This window comes from Antechinus flavipes, chromosome 2, assembly GCF_016432865.1.
Source record: "Antechinus flavipes isolate AdamAnt ecotype Samford, QLD, Australia chromosome 2, AdamAnt_v2, whole genome shotgun sequence".
NCBI lineage: Eukaryota > Metazoa > Chordata > Mammalia > Dasyuromorphia > Dasyuridae > Antechinus > Antechinus flavipes.
The window spans coordinates 614,285,117-614,301,909 of NC_067399.1; the positions used below are offsets into that span (position 1 = coordinate 614,285,117).

The following is a 16,793-nucleotide window of genomic DNA, read 5'->3' on the forward strand; positions in this document are numbered from 1 at the left end:
TCTTTGTTTTCAGAGCCGGTGCTTTCTGAGAGGCAGGATATTCTTTCAAAGCTCTTGGGGTACCCACTAGGGAGAGGGGGGAGAAAGGTGGTGGAGAACACTGCCACAAGGATGACATCCTGACCCTGAGATAGACAGTGTAGAGGGTAGCTGAGAGCATGGCCCAGGCTGATCTTGAAGTTCCTGTGCCAGTGTTCAGGGCTGACATGGAAGACGAGGGTATCTCCTGGAAGGCAGGAGGCTGGGAGTTTGCAGTGCCAGCACAGCCAGAGTTGGGATGGTGGAGAGGCAGGAGTGTTCCCTTCCTATTAATGGCCCTCGAAGAAACAATCTGATTCCTCTCCGTTTTCATTCTCCTCCCCCTCCCAATAGGCACCCCCTCATTATAATCTTGTGATAAGCTAAGACATAGATGTTTAGTTCAGATGTACAATAAATTGGGGTGTCTTTGGGTAAGTTTATGGGGAACCAGCCAGGTCTCAAATACAGAGCTGAGGTGTGATTAGAAACAGCATTAAGATAGTCTCTGAGGGCCAAAGGGATGGCTTCTTTCCCTTGGATTCCTTCCCCCTGCTTACCCTCCTTCCTTTGGACTGCTAGGGGATGGATGGGTCTAGTTTCTCTTATTTTTTTGCCCCTTACAATGGGACACAAAGAAGGACATGAATCCAGATTCAAGGAAGGAACAGCTGGGGAGACAAGTATGGGACTCTTGGGATACAGAACTTCCTAGGGGCTATAAATAGGATGTCACAGTTTGTAAGATGAAGCCCCTCCAGCTAAGCTGCATCAGGGTACACGCTGCCCTGGCACATTAGACATTGTTCTGTGAGACTGGGCGACTTGTTCCTATAGCCCCCACTCAGCCAAACATCCCTTCTGTGAAAAAAGAGAGGACACAGAGGGAATGATTGATAAAGACAGGTAGACAGAATATGAGACAGGCAGGGAGACAGACACTGAGGTAGATAAATACAGGAAGGGAGAGGCAAGCAAACAATATAGAAATACTGCACCCAGAAACTGCCTGTATCCAGGCTAAAAACAAGACTGTTCTTTCAGAGTTCCTAGGGTACATACTAGGGAGAGGGGGGAGAATGACGATGGAGAAGCAGCAGATTTGATCTCTGTCATTATTATGAAGGAAAGAACTGCCTCTCTGCCATCCCCAAGTCTGGCTGTGCTGGCACTGCCAACAGCCAACCTCCTGCCCCCCAGGAGATTCCCTTCTCTCCTACGTCAGCCCTGAACTTGGGCACAGGAATTCCAGGGCCACCTGTCTGAAGCCTGGGCTGTGGTCTCAGCTCCCCTAAGTGCAGTTTGATGTCAGCAGATTGCCCTGCCCCATTGTACACAATGTCCTCCCTCCTTCCCATCTCCCTGCCAGACTTCTGCCCCATGGCTATATTTAGGAGTTTCCATGGCCTTCACTACCCAAGCATCTAACCTCCACTCTTCCCTTGGGCCTTAAGAACTCTGTAGGGGGGTCTTCAAGAGTTCTCCATGACTCATGCACTTCAGGGACAGGGCTATTAAGTTTTCTACCCACTGGACCTTGTTCCCTCCTCCTCACCCCCTAACCCTGTCATCCCATTCCAGAAAGAGTGTAAAAGGATGACCTCAGATCGGTTAGAATGGCCCCTCCATGATTGCTAAGAAATGCTGTCCTCTGGTGGATGGTTACTCATAACACCAAAGACAGTTTTGGTTTTGTTTTTAACCTCTTACAGAAAATGCCCCTTTTGTGCAGTGAAGAACACCAAAGTTTAGAATGCAGGATGCGGATTGGGGAGAAGCAGGAAAGTTTGAGGGTCATGAGGAGGAAAAAGGGAAATCCGTTCTTAAAGGGTGGCTTGAGATTATTGAGGCCAGTGAGTCACTTCCTAGGATATATTTCTGGCTCTATCTCAGAAGCCCCTCTCCTTCTTTGCTTTGGCCCTCCTGGTTTAAATATTGTCTGTATTCTGGGCCCCAGCTGATATAGGACACCCCAAAACAAGGACCTATAGGACCAGTCCAAGAGTTGGACACTTTCCCCTAGGGACCATGCTCTGATGGTTGTCCCCCTTCTCTCCTAACTAGGTTTTTGTTCATCCTAGAACTAAGGTATTGAAAATAAGATTCAGATAAAGGAAAGGAAACAAGTTAGGAAAGAGAGGAACCTCGTTCTCATTTCCACTTATCACTAATGGTCTGCTCTTTCATTTCCTTCAGTCTGTTTCCTTCATTTCCTTGAGTCAATATGAAAAGGGTTTGGATTAAAGTATTTCTTCCAGATCCAAAAATATGTGAAAAAACTCTCCATCTTTCCCTGTTTGACAAAAACTGTAGTCCTATGCTCGATTCTCACTCATCACTAATTACCTTGTGCCTCAGTACCTGAACTTTGGCTCCAGATTTCCCCCTTGGTGGTACAAGCTTCGGAGTTCTTTATTCTAGGCTCAGGAGAAGTGGGAGGGAGCACTAACTTTGAGGGACCCAGGATAAAGTTAGAAACTACCTCTGACATTTCCTCTCAGGTCACCCGACGCTTTGGGATCCCGGGCCTGAAGAAAACCATGGACTGGTTTGGCTACTATGGAGGGCCTTGTCGTGCCCCACTGCGGGAACTGAGCCCTGAGGAGGAGGAGAACCTGCGCTTGGATTTCACCTCCAATGGCTGGCTGTGATGGCCAGGTCTCTAGCTGGCCTCTACCTCCTACACCCATAGCTTTAAGGATCCGGTGGAGGTCAGGGGGAGATCCGGCACTGTTACCCTGTGCCCATTCTTTCCCATCCAACCTCAGTTTTCCCAGCTGTAATATGGGGACAGAAATCACCTACCTCACAGGGGTGTTGTGAGGGTCAGATATTACAAAAAGCAGCTTCACAAATTTTGAAACACGGTGTAGATGTGAGGTGTTAGGATGTCTCCAGGCCCTTCCTCGCTCACCAGACACTACTGGCCGGGCAAGTGGCAGCATCAGAGCTACTTCACGCCGCCGCACCACCAACCTCTCAGCCGTTTCACCAACTCATGTTCTTCCGCGTCCCCTGTTAGGAGAAGATGTTTTTGGTTCCTTTGGTCTCTGCCCCCGCCTTTTTCCTCTGACCCCAGGACCCAAAAGGGAGGGTGGGGAGCGATGCGCGGGCTACATGCTGAGTGGAGTGAGGATGTCTGAGGGGATGAAACGCGGGCTGCTCGGGCTTGGGAGGACAAACCTGAGGCGGCTGTTTGGTACGGAACAAAGGCATGGTGAGGCTGGTAAGCGGGCTTTCTGCCTGCTGGTGGCAGCGCGCGGGAACAAAACCGAGAGCTCCCAGTCTCAGAGCCGACAAAGGCCTTAACCCCGAGCTGCACCCGTGCCCCGCTCAACAGCGCCCAAGCTTTCGGAGAGGGCCTGGCACACAGTAGGCACTTCACAACGCTTCTTCCCTTCCCAATCCCTCAGTACTCCACAACTCGGGCCGCCCATCGACTCTCCATTCCCCGCATTGGAGGGTGGGGCCCGAAAGCCCCACGCTTGGTCTGTGGGTGATGGCGCCCCCTCCCGGCGCTCGGAGGGTGGATGATGGCGCCTGGGGTGATGGCGCAGCCTCCCCAACCTCCCTGCAATCGGAGGGTGGATGATGGCGCCCCCTCCCGGCGCTCGGAGGGTGGGTGATGGCGCAGCTTCCCCAACCTCCCCGCAATCGGAGGGTGGATGATGGCGCCCCCTCCCGGCGCTCGGAGGGTGGATGGTGGCGCCTGGGGTGATGGCGCAGCCTCCCCAACCTCCCTGCAATCGGAGGGTGGATGATGGCGCCCCCTCCTGGCGCTCGGAGGGTGGGTGATGGCGCAGCTTCCCCAACCTCCCCGCAATCGGAGGGTGGATGATGGCGCCACCTCCTGGCGCTCGGAGGGTGGATGATGGTGCCTGGGGTGATGGCGCAGCCTCCCCAACCTCCCTGCAATCGGAGGGTGGATGATGGCGCCCCCTCCTGGCGCTCGGAGGGTGGGTGATGGCGCAGCCTCCCCAACCTCCCTGCAATCGGAGGGTGGATGATGGCGCCCCCTCCTGGCGCTCGGAGGGTGTGTGATGGCGCAGCCTCCCCAACCTCCCCGCAATCGGAGGGTGGATGATGGTGCCTGGGGTGATGGCGCAGCCTCCCCAACCTCCCCGCAATTGGAGGGTGGATGATGGCGCCCCCTCCCCGCACTTAGAAGGTAAGATGATGGCCACTTGGCATGACCTTCCCCACATTGGTGGATAGAAAGACTGCGTGACCTCCCCGCAGATGGTGGCGCCATCTCCCCATGCTTGGAGGATAGGATGATGGCGTGATTTCAGGTTTGTAGTCCTGGGGCCCATCAGCCTCGTCAATCGCAAACACACAGCGCCACCTGGTGGACATGTGTTAACGAAGCCAGTCTAGTGCTGCTTTCGATTGGTAAAACCATTGTTCTGGAACTTCATTAATGTCCCTCAATCATGTGATAAGGAGCAATAAAGTACACAGATGCTAATTGATCTGGCCCTCTCCTCACACCACGCAATTTCCTTCCTGGACACCAAAGGGCCTTTGCCAGCTAGAGCCCAAAGGCCTGTTCTGAGGTCCACTCTGGTTTAGCACTTAAAGCAGACCCTAATGGATAGCACTAAGGAGAATGCCATAAATAATATTTCAAAGCCAGGTGAGAGGACCAATACAAAGCACAAATAAAGTGGAGGGAACAAAGGGGAGGCATCTGGAATCTCAACCTGTGGCCTACTGATCTAGTCACAGCTACAAAGTGTAAGGATCAAAAGCAATAAGGAAATATTGGCAGCTTGGGAGGCACGATTCCTTATAAACACTTTTATTTCAACGGTATAATCCAGAGATGAAAGAGGCACACAGCTAACATTTCCACCAAAATCTGCTGCAGATGAAACATTCAATGTGAGAATAACATGAAGTATGGTGTGTTCAAGTCTGAGGGAAACAAAGTTTCTGAATGAGCTGGGTATGATGCTAATGAGTAGTTTTCGTCTCCAGGCCTAATGTCCAGGGCTGGTGACAAAGAAGTTATGGTGACCTGGATATAGTCCATCAAAGAGTAATTAGCTCAGTGTATTCCTGACTGGCCACCTTTGTCCAATTGCAGAAAGCTGCCTGTAGTCTGGCCAGATGGTCCACAAGAAGGAGCCCAGCAGACCCAGTTCCTTTCCAGTCTTAAGGAAGACTAAGTCGGTTCTGGTCTTCACCCACTGTTAGTGGGCCTGGACATCCCTGTTCTCTGCTTTTTAAGATAGTGGGTTGTTGTTTTTTTCACTCACTTTCTTATCCATATCAGAACAGCAATGAAGGGACATAAAAATGAGATGTAAAAATGGAGTCTTTTTGTGTAATGTAGTTACACTGTTAAGTCAAGGACACATGAAGACCCATTACATCATCCAAGGACTGAGAAAGAGGACTGCCCAGTTCACGTGATATTCCAAACAATAATGAAAGAAGGTAACCTAAGAAAAAATCTCCAGGCTGGACTCTTAGACACCTGTTGCATGCCTTCTCCCCAGTCCCCTAGGTGATCCATTATCTTCCCTCCCCAAGGAAGCCCCAGGTATGAGCCACTGCTGAGGGGTGGCTGTTGGTTCACCTCTCTCAAAGGAGGTGGGGCACTAAGGACACTGCCGGCAACCATGGCCCCGGGATGGAGAAGGCAGCGGGGCTGGGGGCCCTGCAGGGATTTAGGGATGGAGAGTTCCAGGGCGTGGATAAAGGCAGCTGGTCTGAGCAGCAGCAGACAAGGGGGAGGGCCAAGGCAAAACTGAAATCAGCTGCTCCCTGTTCACTAGGACCTGTCAGGGACCCCAATTCACAACCTAACTCTTGATTGGCAGACAAAGGGAGGTGTTAGAAGGCAACTGGTTGGTGTTTGTAACTCAAAGAATCTTGGGTCTGGTTCATTGCTTCACCCTCAGTGAATGAACAGAGGCGATCGTCTGCTCAGTCCTCCTGCTGGCAGGGCCATGGCATCCCCTGTCACACTGGGAGGTTCCGGGCCGACTCGGAAGCCCTCTGGGCCCGCTGGATCACTGCAGAACACTTTTCTCGCCGTAGCAACTTATTATTCTCAAACAGACCTTCATTTCGAGGAACTCCATGAGAACCATCAGGGAAAGTCAGCAGGCCTGTGAGATGAGATAAAAGAAGGAAAAAAAGAGAGACATTATTACAGGAAGCTACTCAAATGTCTCAAGTCAAATCCAATTCAGAGGAGTCATAAAATGCTTCACAGGCCTCTGAGAAGTTGCTAGCTCCCCCATGATGAGGATCATGGAGGGAAAAGATGGGGCTCTTAAGCATCAGTGAGTCAAAAGGGAGAAGTTGCTCTCAGAGGCTATCCCACTTATTCATGCTCAACAATCCAACTGCCTGGAACAAAGGGAAGGCCCAGCCCTGACTAGATGAACTGAGAGAAGAATCCACCATGTGGTTGTTACTGACCAAAACCATCTACTCTGCCACTCTTGAATTCTCCCTCAAAGGTCATGTTGTCATGGCGAATAAAAACTCCAACACCGTTGAACTTTCCTTGGGCAAACTCCCCCTCATATCTGCAGAGAGAGACACCAAGATGTCAGCCATTTGGGCAGAGACTCCAAGCTGGGTTTGAGCTAACATACAGATTATTTCACCTATTTCCAATCTCTAACCACACTCAATCAGAGTTAGTGACTGAAATAGCCCAGGAAAGAAAGAAGGGAACATAAGAGGAAAATGTGGGATGGAAAGTGAAGGAGAGTAAGAGTCAAAAGGTCACTTTCCTCCTGGCCACTTCAGAAAAGCTTCAAAATCTTGACATATTTAAGATCAATCAGGAGAGCCGCACAGACTCTTTGCTGGCAGGATCTGCAGGAACTGGGGCTGGCTCAGAGTGAGCAAACTGTTTATTATGATCCCATTTGTTGACTGGAGCCTCCCTGGTCTAAGGCTGAAAGGAGAGAAGACCAAGTACCCACCTTGAACCATCTGAGAAAGTCAGTACCCCAAAGCCATTAAAGAGTCCATTCTCAAAATGACCCAGGTAGGTGCCACCATCTGCAAACATCAGTTGACCAATGCCATGCCTGCGGCCTAAGCAAAGAAAAAGACAGTGTTAGACTGGAAGGGGGCAGCTCCTGGGTACCTTCCTATCATCCCTTCCCTTACAGACCACCGACTCAAAGAGGACAGTTACCCTAAAAGATAAAAAAGAGGAGAAGTTAGTGCATCAGCTGTGCTTAGCATTCTGGTGCTCAAAGAGCTAGGAACACAAAGTACCAAAGCTGCCACTGAAGACAACGGGACTTCCTGGGACTTCCCCTCCTCAATTTACAACCAACTGGTTTAGTTTCTCTTCACAAGTGAAAGCAACAAGAAAAATACCAGAGAACATCTCAACAAAAACACTGCCCCTCGGCAGCGTGAAAGATGGAAAAAAAATTAACTCTTAAGGCAATGGCTAAGTGCTCTACTTGCCCAGTGAATTGGCCAGGAAACAAAGCAAGATGCTGGGTAAACAATAATCTCTTGAGACAATGGAGAATGGAGTTTATTTTAGAAAGAAAAAACTGTCATTTCCTGGGACTACCCAGAAATTACACATCAGTTCTTGGAGGGCATGAAGATGGACCTTGGGAGAGAAGGAAAAAGGTTTGGAAGGTGACATCACTCCTCCAGGTCACATACTCAGTCAAGCTTCCATGATGGAATACTTCCATTGTAGGAACATGAAATTTGCCACAAAAGGAATGGGGTCAAACAAGGGTAAAAGTATTATTTATTCTTCTAGTTGTTTGCTACCAGAATAATGAAGGTTGAATTGAAGATATCCTTAATTCTTGTACTTTAAAAATGATTAGTTATATTTTTCTTATATAAACATATACCTGAGTAACATCACTGAAAGATGTCGAACCATTCCAAATTTTACAGAGGACAGCACTGGGTGTGAGATGAAGGGAAACTAACATTGCATGTTAACTCTTTTACTCATACATAGTACAAAGGAAAGATGCTAGGGAGAAGAGATGACCCAGCAAAATTGATTCAAATACCCTACTATACTTTCCCTTTAACCAGAGAAGAATTCTCATCTCTGGCGACCTTCAATGCCCTTCTCACCCTCCTTCCACTCGCCACGATATTCCTCCCCGCTGGAGTAGGTGAAGGAGCCTTTTGTCAAAGTCATGGTGACAGTTTACAGAAGAGCAGGGTGACAACCGCAGGAAACAGGCAGAAGCTTGCTATCGTCATAGGACAGCTAGAGAAAAGGAAAGCAGCTTTGCAAATATGTTTGTAAAAGCTTCTCAACCCACCCAAATTTTCACGAGTTCAAATAGATCCTATGAAAAACATCCTTTTCCCAACCACCATTACCCCCTTTTAATTATTCTCATCTTCTAGCCAACTCCTTCACCTAATTTTTGAAATGTGAGCAAAGTCTTATTTTCTAAGATTTCATGTGAAGAAAGAATAATCAAAATGAAGTCCTACTTTGAGCTTAGTAAGTACAAAAGAACTGAGTTCAAGGATTTTACAATTTATTTGTTGATTTAAGAAGAAAAATGAACAGTCTAAGATACAATTAAATCTAAAACTGAAAATTAAATCCAATCATAAGTACTGCCAATATGCAAAGGAGAGGGAAACTAATTAAGATGACAATGGGTATGAAAAACTTCATGAAAGAAGGGGGTGAGGGTGGAGAAGAAAGAACATTTACTATCATAAAATATTTAGGCACTAAATGCCATAAATTTTCTAAGACAGTTCATTATTGAGATTCTGACATCTTAAAATTAGGAGATAATTCAACAAAATTCAATGATTTTTGCCCACAATGTGGAAAATTCATGTTAGGCAATGAAGATGAGAGAGAGCCTAGCGTAAGAGGACCTGCCTGGGAAGATGCTGAACCAGATGCTCTTACCCTCATAAAGCTGGTGTTTCCATCTTAAGTGAGTGTGTGATAGTGAGTGAGAGAGAGAATATGTATGTGTGTGTGTGTGTATGTGTGTTTGTGTATAAATGCTAGATCTAGGACAAGTCATCAGAATCAAAGAGTCAGCAGGAACCTCAGGTGTTATCTCATCCAATCCATACCTGAGTAGAAATCACTTCTAGAATATCCTGGCCAGGCATTCAGCTTTCTCTCGACCGCCAGCACTGGGACACTGACTTCCTCGGCAGGCAGCCTATTCCCCTCCTAGAGAGCTTTCATTATTATTAAGTTCTCCTTACAAGGAGTCCAAATGTGCTTCTCTGCAGCTTCCACTCTGACTTTCAGTTCTGCCTTTTGGAGCAAACAAAACAACTTTAATCCCTTTGTCTCATGACTGCACTTGAAATATAGAAACACTATAACCATCTTCCCTTGAAGTTTCCTCTAGGCTAAGCATTCCTTCTTTCCCCTAATATCCTGATGACCTATTTTCTCCAAACAAATGCAGAGCTCAGTTCCCAGCACACCTTCCCATCCATCAGTATTCCAGGCCCTCAGCTCCAGTTTCAGACTCACAAGGCCCTTATCTCACAAGTTAGCATCAGACAAAGTCTGGGTGCAGGTCAACATGACTCAATTGCAAATACAACATTAATGAGAGCAAGAGGAATGGTTTTCCATCTCAGGGGATAACTCTTTCCAGTTCAGACAGTCGTTTTGATAAATAAGGCCTAAGGATGGTTCTTCCATACTATCAGAGGCAGTATAATCTATGACCACCATTCCACTCATTTGAGATCATTCAGGATTGATGGCAAGATACAGTGCTACATATTCTATCATTGAAAAAGTAATTTCAAAAGCAAATTCCAAGTGACAATTTTCCTAAGAAGGTTATGCTAGGGCAATTACTTAACAAGTTCAGCTGAAACAAATAAACATTGCTATGCCTCAAAGGTTTGCACAGTTTGTTCCAAGAGGTTTTGTGGAAGGGACTAGCATGAAATCAGCAACCCCACTGAGGAACTAAATCTCTGTTTCTGAGGAACCTGTTCGATATTGGAAGAGAAAACATAAGTCATTAGCTTTATCGACCGAGAAGACACTGAATTGATCCTTAGCTAGGGAACCAAGCATGCCTTTGATATGTTGTTTGTTGGCCCTGTGGGAATAAGCCCCAAATAAGAAAGCTGATGAAATGCTATGGATTACTTTCTTGTTACCAGGACTCAATTAAGGAGGCTCTGCCTTGGCCACCCTTTTTCATTTGGTTTTAAAGCATAAGTTACAAAGTCCCCAGGGAAGTGTGGCCTATCCTCCTGGCAACTGTCTATTTGATACAGAATTTGTACCACTAACATACTCCAGAGAGTACAAGTAGGAATGCTATTGAAAAAAAAAATTGAGAATCCCAGCCAACAGCCAAGCAGCGGCAACAACTGTCTAAATCTTATTTCAGCTGTTTGGGGACAATAGAGAAATTTACTGCTTTCACTTCCATAATGATTCAAACTGATTAATGGACAGCTGTACTGCCAATAGCTCAGAAATAGAATTTTATCACTGACCTTGGTCAGTGATAAATTTACTAGTTTTTAAAAAAAAGGTAACACCTGCTAACAAAGCCTGGAGCTTAATTAGCATGTAACAAAAGCTGCCAGAGTACAAATTACTTTAACAATGAACTCAAATCAATATTTGTGCAAGTTATTAAAATCATCATTTTAAAGAGGATATAGAAACTCTAGGCTTAGAATCCAGGTTTAGAAATGGAATCCAGCCACAAAGGCAAGATGATTCATGATTCTTAACAGACACCTACCTTTTCTATCTTTTTCTGTACTCTGGATAAATGAATGAGTTCTAAAGCTACAAAGCAAATGCCAAACATTTGCTCAAAAGGAAATTACTCTGCTGTCTCAGAGAATGGATGAACTAACATGCTACTCAGTCCTTACAATGGAATTATCATTTTATGAGCATGGAATAACCTGTCCCCAAATAAAGAAGGCTGTTTTATATGGGGACAGAATCTCCTAAGCTAAAGCACATTTTACTGTCTACTTTACCTGCTTATGTTCTAGTCTATAATATTCCAAAAATACTACACTCCCAGATAATGTCATAATTCAGATTTCAACAAAGCTTTCTCCTTGATTAAAAAAGATATTAGTACTTAGGTTTTAACAATCCTAAAGAGAAAGAAATAAAGACTGATAAATATCAGACAGGCCTTGAAATTCAACTTGGATATTCTGATGGATATTTGATTCCATTGATATGGGCATTTTTCTCCAATATTGCATATCTAAGCCCAATCATCCCTTCCCATTGTATTTTGTACAACTCCTGTCTGGATCCCCCTGTAACTAAATCCTCTATAGCAGAATCAAATCAACCTGGCAGGGAGGGGGAGGGGGAAAGGAACAGAGAAGCAGATATCTCTAGATCTTAACATTGTATGGGGAAACCGCAAAGATTGTGTGGGCTCTCTATCACTTCTCCCTAGTTCTTGCTAGCAATCCCTTGTTGCATATAAATTATTACCATAAAAATATTGCAGATATGGGGAATATAGGCCTATATGCCAGTACTTACTGACAATCTCCCAATTTTTTAATGTGAAGGATTATGTGTGTGTGTTAATATTAAGGACTAAGATTTAAATGACGTCTTTGGTATCCTCGACTCATTCAGATACCTTGAGAATAAATTCAAGACTGCCACCTTCACAAGAGGGTCGCTGTATATATTTCTTCTGTTTCAGACACTCCTCACATCTTAGCTTTTTGCAGGCACTGAGATGTCAAAGGCTAAATATGCAGGCTTTATCACTGTTAATGAGAGTAAAAAAAAAGTTTTTAATAAATTCTTTCTTGATACTGCATCTTCTATTACATGAACAGAAGATGATCCAACAAGGATCAAATACTTGGACTTGGTCATACACATCCTCAATATTTCCAGTCTCCATCATCACCATCCTCCCAGTTCCAACTGAACCACGGAACAGGTACATGTGAATTCAAGAAGGACCTACTCTGACACTAATACAATCTGACAACAATCATCCCGAAGGGGCTCGAAGGGTCTTCATTTTGCTTGAGAAAATTGAAGTTCAGAGAGTTGGAGGGACTTCAAGTTTGTCCCAAATCATATGGGAGCCTAACGGCAGATCTAGATAAGATTTGAAACGGAATCCTCTAACTCTTAGCAACGGTCCTTTCTGGTGCCATATTTTAAATTTAACATACCCAAGAAATTTATTTTAAATATTCACATACAAAAACCACAAATTAAATGGAAATAAAATTTTCATCACCATCCAGGAGTCCTAGTTAGGAAGTTTGTGGGGCAGGTTCCATTAAAGAGGGCAAGAAACTCCAGGGATCGGAAAGGAAGAGGTTGGTTAGCGGCAAAGCAGCCAGAAGAGGAGTCAGTCCCCTCACCTCTCTGAAACTCCGTCTCCTCATCTGTAGAATGGGGAGATTTACCTGCACGGGGATGGCGAGAGGCTGCGATGACCTAATGCCAGGGAGGCGCTCCGCACACCTTAGAGCGCCGCTCAGACTAGCGATGCTGGATTGGCTTTTATTATTATTACCGGCACTCAGCTCGTTAGAGCTCGGTGATCCCGGCCATCGGTTCCCACCCACGCCCGGGAGGCCAGGCCCGACTCGGAGGGCTCCCCTGGCAAAGGACAAGCTCAACATCCTCGCGTCGGCGCCATCCCTGACCACACCCACGGCCACACCCACTCTACCTGCATCTCGTTCCCTCCCCTCACGCCAGCTGACCTGGGTTCCCTTCAAGACTCCCGAGTCTCGGCTTCCACGCCTCCGATTCCGTCTGGTCAGCCGCCGCCGCTGGTCGCTCCACAGTCTCCCTTGGAACCCTCTCGCAACCCCGCCCCCTCCGGGACCCCGGCGCGGCACCGAGCAGAGTCCCCGCAGCCCGTTGGTTGTTACCTGGGCAACCGGCAGCAACGCCTCTTCTCATTGGACATTCCCGGGATCGTTTTCGCCATCTTTGTGCGGGGCGAAGAGTGTAACGAAGGGACGCGTCCTTAGTGGGCGAGATCCTTTGTACTGGAGTTCCGGGCAGCTTTGTGTCCGCCATCCCCCCATCCTCTGCTGGTATTAGTAACCCGTGTGTCAACCACACGAGGGACAGCTCGTGCGAGACTCTTAAGCAAGAAGCACTCCCACTCCAATAGCCATTACAACTCCAACTTTTATAAGCCTCTCTGCACTCTTCTCCAGTATCACGATTGTAAAGCAGCACTGCCCTTAGTTTTTCTACCTGTGAATTTGCACAGTCCATAGGCTGGCATATTTAAAATACTTTGCCTTCCCTCCTTTCTTCACTTACTGCATATATTGTCAGTTCCTTTACTTCCTGCCAAACATCCCAAGGCAAAGCTTGGCTGCTCAAATGGATTGGAAGAATTGGGAGTCGCGACTCTTCCTTTTATTAGCATCCGCAGATGAGACTTTCTATGTCCCTACTCAGGACATTTCCCCGCCCCTGGCTATCCTGATGTGTAGAATGCTCTCCCCCATCATTTCTGCCCCCGCTCCCCCCTTCAGCAGAAAAGGGGTAAATGAAACTTTAGAACCGGAGTTCTGTTATCCAGTCACAAAAATCAGAATCCACAGGTACACAGTCCAGTAGTTTCATACGGAAATAGGGGTGGATTGGCACCTGGGCTTCCATCTTTGGAGCATGCATAGATATTCCCCCTTAGTTTCAGCCGAAGCAACCACGCGGAACCTGGGGGAAACCGTGTCTATCATACACGATTGAGAGGCTTGAATGATGGTGAAAAGGCATTATTGGCCCAGAGGTACAGAGACTGAATGAGCACAAGGATCACATTTTTTCTTTCCTTTGCAGCTTTGAGAAAGCAAGACTACCTTGACAATCTTGGGAAGTTGCCCACTGTTGATCCAATCACTCATGGTTCTGTGTGGTTCAGAAATGGTGAGGGGTCACCATTTAATAAAAAAAGCTGGAGAGATCTCTAGAAGTAAAGCAAAGTTTATTATATAATCTCTGGAGAAGGGCGGCCCACCCATCAAGCAAACAATCCAAGCGAGGAAGCACCTTCCTGGGCAGGGTCAAGACTTTTAATGCCTAACCAAATACCCGCTCCCACCACTGACCCTCATTCTTATTGGCTGAGGATCTTGCATTCTAAATGTGGGAACTATCCAAGATATTGAACTTGACCGATAAGTACATAGTTGCCCACATTTGCCTGAAATAGGGAGACGCTGTTGTCATAGGAGGATAGCAGGAAGGGGACTTAAGTATGCCCTTGACTCAATGCTTAAAGTCCTCCAGGCCTACTCAATCTCTGAAGTAGATGAAGCCTTACTCGATTTTCACAACTGTTTTGAAAGATCTCACCTCATCTTGTTCAGTTCTGTATCCCAAAGACATCATAAAAGATGGAAAAGAACCCTCAGGTGCAAAAAATATTTGTAGCACCTCCTTTTTTTTAGTAGCAAGATATTGGAAAATGAGTGGATGTCCATCAGTTGAGGAATGGCTGGATAAATTATAGTATGTGAATGTAATGGAATATATAGAGACTATATAAGAAATGATGAACAGGCTGATTTCAGAAAAGCTTGAAAAGATTTGTATGAACTGATATTGAATAAAGGGGGACAGAACCTAAGTGTTCAGTGGAGAGAATGCAGGTCTTTGACTTAACAAAATGAATTCAAATCCTGCTTCAGATATTTACTAACTCTGTGACTCTGTGCAAGTCACTTAAGTTACCAGTATTTTTAATTCCCTTATCTGTAAAAGAGCACTTACCTCATAAGGTTGTTAATCAGGATCAAATGAGTTAATATATGTAAAGAATTGTGCAAATCTAAGTGTTATATAAATGCAATGGTGTGTCTGTTAGCATACAGCCTCTGTCTCTGATTTTTTTTCTTTTTTTGCTATAATGTGAGTATTGTAAGAAGGATATATTTAGGCAATGACTTTAGTTCAGGAGAGCCAGAGGTGAATGGTGGCAACATAGGTCATCACAGGTATGCTAGAGGCTATAGATCGATGTGGAAGGCACATCCTCCTGAAGCTTCAGGTAGTATGACCCCATCATGGCAGATAAGAGGAGAATGTCTGTGGACTCTTAACTTTTTTTTTTTTTTTTATAGCTAGGCAACTGGGGTTAAGAGGTCACAAGGCTAGTATGGATAAAGTTTCTGAGGTCACATTTGAACTCAGGTCCTCCCGATTCCAGGGCCAGTGCTCTATCCATTGCTCCATCTAATTGTCTCACCTCTGGACTTGAAAAAAACACCTTGGAGAGCAACATAGAATTACATCTAAGGCAAAATTCTATGAAAAAAGGAATCTCAGTACCAAGAGTTACAAGATAGCTTTCTGCCTCATAGTGATACAGGACTGCCGGACCTGGAATCAGGAAGATCTCAGTTCAAATGTAGCTTCAGACAGAAGTTTTAAAAAAAGAGATGATTTTATAATTTGAGTATAGAGGTAACGTGAAGCCACTGGAATTTATTGAATAAAAGGGGTTAGGTCTGTACTTTAAGATCATTTTATGAGTAGAACCAAGAGAACATTGTGCACAGCAACAACAAGATTATATGATGATCAACTCTGATGGATGTGATGTGATTCTTTTCAATAATGAGATGATTCAGGCCAATTCCAATCGATTGTGATGGAGAGAAGCCTCTGCATCTAGAAAGAGGACTATGGGACTGAATGTCTATTTTTAAAATTTTTATTTATTTAAAAATATTTGAAGAGACACATAGCCTTACATTCAACAAATAAATGCTCTTTAGAGTTTAAAAAAAAGATCACTGTAGTAATTGAGTGGAAGATGGATTGGCTAGAAAGAGGACTATGGGACTGAATGTCTATTTTTAAAAATTTTATTTATTTAAAAATATTTGAAGAGACATATAGCCTTACATTCAACAAATAAATGCTTTTTAGAGTTAAAAAAAAATCACTATAGTAATTGAGAAGAAGATGGATTGGAGTATGGAAGTATATTTAAGGCAAAGGAGACAAACCAACACTGTTGAAATAGTTTAGGTATTTGTCAATAAAAGCACGCACTGGGTGTGGCAGAGGAAGGGGATATTATGAAGATAGAATAGACCAGATTTGGCAACTGATTGGATTATGAGTGAGAGATAGTAGTAATTGAAGAAGTGATCTAGGTTGTAAACCTGAGTTGTTGGGAGGATACCCTTAATCGTAAGAAAGGAAGAAGAGTAGCTTTGGAGGTGAAGACAATGTCCAATTTAGGAAATGTTGAATTTAGGGTGTCTATAGCATATTCAGTTGTGATGTCCAAAGGGCAGCTGGAGATGTGAAACAAATATTGAAAGCTTGGATAAGTAAATCTGAGAATCATTTGCTGAGAGATGATAATTGAATCCATAGGAATCAATGAGATCACCACAATGCATTTTAAAAGTCCAAAAGAACAAATCAATTCAATAAATATTTACTTTGGCCTCCAAGCTAGGGATTTATGGGAAGAGTTGGATGTTGGATTTAATCAATCAAACAACAAGCACTTACAGTATTTAATGTCTACTATATGTCTGATGGAGCAGCTAGATGGCACAGAATAGAGCACTGGGTCTAGAGTCAGGAAGATGCAAATTCAGCCTCAGATACTAGCTATATGACCCTAGGCAAATAAACTTAATTTCTTCTTGCCTTAATCCACTGGAGAAGGAAATAGCAAACCATTTTAGTATCTTTTCCAAGAAAACCCCATGAGACCAGGAGAATGAGACACATATGCCTGATGCTGTGTTAAATACTGAAGATACAAAAACAGTTCTTGATT

At 45.0% G+C, this 16,793-nt stretch overlaps 3 protein-coding genes across 18 annotated transcripts in view; 1 reads left to right on the forward strand and 2 right to left on the reverse strand.

Annotated features, from left to right (window-relative positions):
- The window catches only part of HOGA1 (4-hydroxy-2-oxoglutarate aldolase 1), a 28,084-nt gene extending 25,203 nt beyond the window's left edge, over positions 1-2,881 (forward strand). For both annotated transcript variants that reach the window (XM_051981786.1, XM_051981787.1), the window contains one exon: positions 2,520-2,881. In XM_051981786.1, coding sequence (XP_051837746.1) covers positions 2,520-2,669 — 150 coding nt within the window. In that variant the 3' untranslated portion in view covers positions 2,670-2,881. The remainder of the gene's footprint in view (positions 1-2,519) is intronic.
- A 95-nt stretch (positions 2,882-2,976) lies between these two features.
- On the reverse strand, positions 2,977-4,714 carry LOC127551748 (protein mono-ADP-ribosyltransferase PARP4-like). 14 transcript variants are annotated; one of them, XM_051981801.1, is made up of 4 exons: positions 4,136-4,714; positions 4,001-4,077; positions 3,755-3,923; positions 2,977-3,662 (listed from the first exon to the last, which is right to left on the reverse strand). In XM_051981801.1, exons 1-4 carry the CDS (start codon positions 4,268-4,270, stop codon positions 3,324-3,326), a joined length of 720 nt encoding a protein of 239 aa, XP_051837761.1. In that variant the 5' UTR covers positions 4,271-4,714; the 3' UTR covers positions 2,977-3,323. The 14 variants fall into 14 exon arrangements, with proteins under 14 accessions (XP_051837761.1, XP_051837762.1, XP_051837756.1 ...); XM_051981802.1 differs by having other exon boundaries at positions 3,755-3,831; positions 3,924-4,077; XM_051981796.1 differs by lacking the exon at positions 4,001-4,077 and adding an exon at positions 3,924-4,000 and having other exon boundaries at positions 3,755-3,831; positions 4,078-4,714.
- An 89-nt stretch (positions 4,715-4,803) lies between these two features.
- Positions 4,804-12,829, reverse strand: MORN4 (MORN repeat containing 4). 2 transcript variants are annotated; one of them, XM_051981808.1, is made up of 7 exons: positions 12,730-12,829; positions 11,634-11,766; positions 9,094-9,283; positions 8,113-8,251; positions 6,969-7,083; positions 6,454-6,563; positions 4,804-6,137 (listed from the first exon to the last, which is right to left on the reverse strand). In XM_051981808.1, the coding sequence occupies exons 4-7, from the start codon at positions 8,177-8,179 to the stop codon at positions 5,989-5,991; spliced, it is 441 nt and encodes a 146-aa protein (XP_051837768.1). In that variant the 5' UTR covers positions 8,180-8,251; positions 9,094-9,283; positions 11,634-11,766; positions 12,730-12,829; the 3' UTR covers positions 4,804-5,988. The 2 variants fall into 2 exon arrangements, with proteins under 2 accessions (XP_051837768.1, XP_051837769.1); XM_051981809.1 differs by lacking the exon at positions 11,634-11,766.
- Between the last annotated feature and the right edge of the window lie 3,964 nt (positions 12,830-16,793).

Excerpts from the sequence above, each read along its gene's own strand:
- MORN4 (XM_051981809.1), bottom strand. The coding sequence starts at position 8,179 with ATGACTTTGACAAAAGGCTCCTTCACCTACTCCAGCGGGGAGGAATAT. Across the intron at positions 7,084-8,112 it reads TCGTGGCGAGTGGAAGGAGG|GCCGCAGGCATGGCATTGGT; the intron begins GTGAGAAGGGCA and ends TTCTTTGCTTAG. Across the intron at positions 6,564-6,968 it reads ACTTTCTCAGATGGTTCAAG|ATATGAGGGGGAGTTTGCCC; the intron begins GTGGGTACTTGG and ends CTCTCTCTGCAG.
- LOC127551748 (XM_051981788.1), bottom strand. The coding sequence starts at position 4,331 with ATGGGCCCCAGGACTACAAACCTGAAATCACGCCATCATCCTATCCTC. Across the intron at positions 4,078-4,135 it reads CACCCTCCAATTGCGGGGAG|GTTGGGGAGGCTGCGCCATC; the intron begins GTTGGGGAGGCT and ends GATTGCGGGGAG. Across the intron at positions 3,663-3,754 it reads CACCCTCCGATTGCAGGGAG|GTTGGGGAAGCTGCGCCATC; the intron begins GTTGGGGAGGCT and ends GATTGCGGGGAG.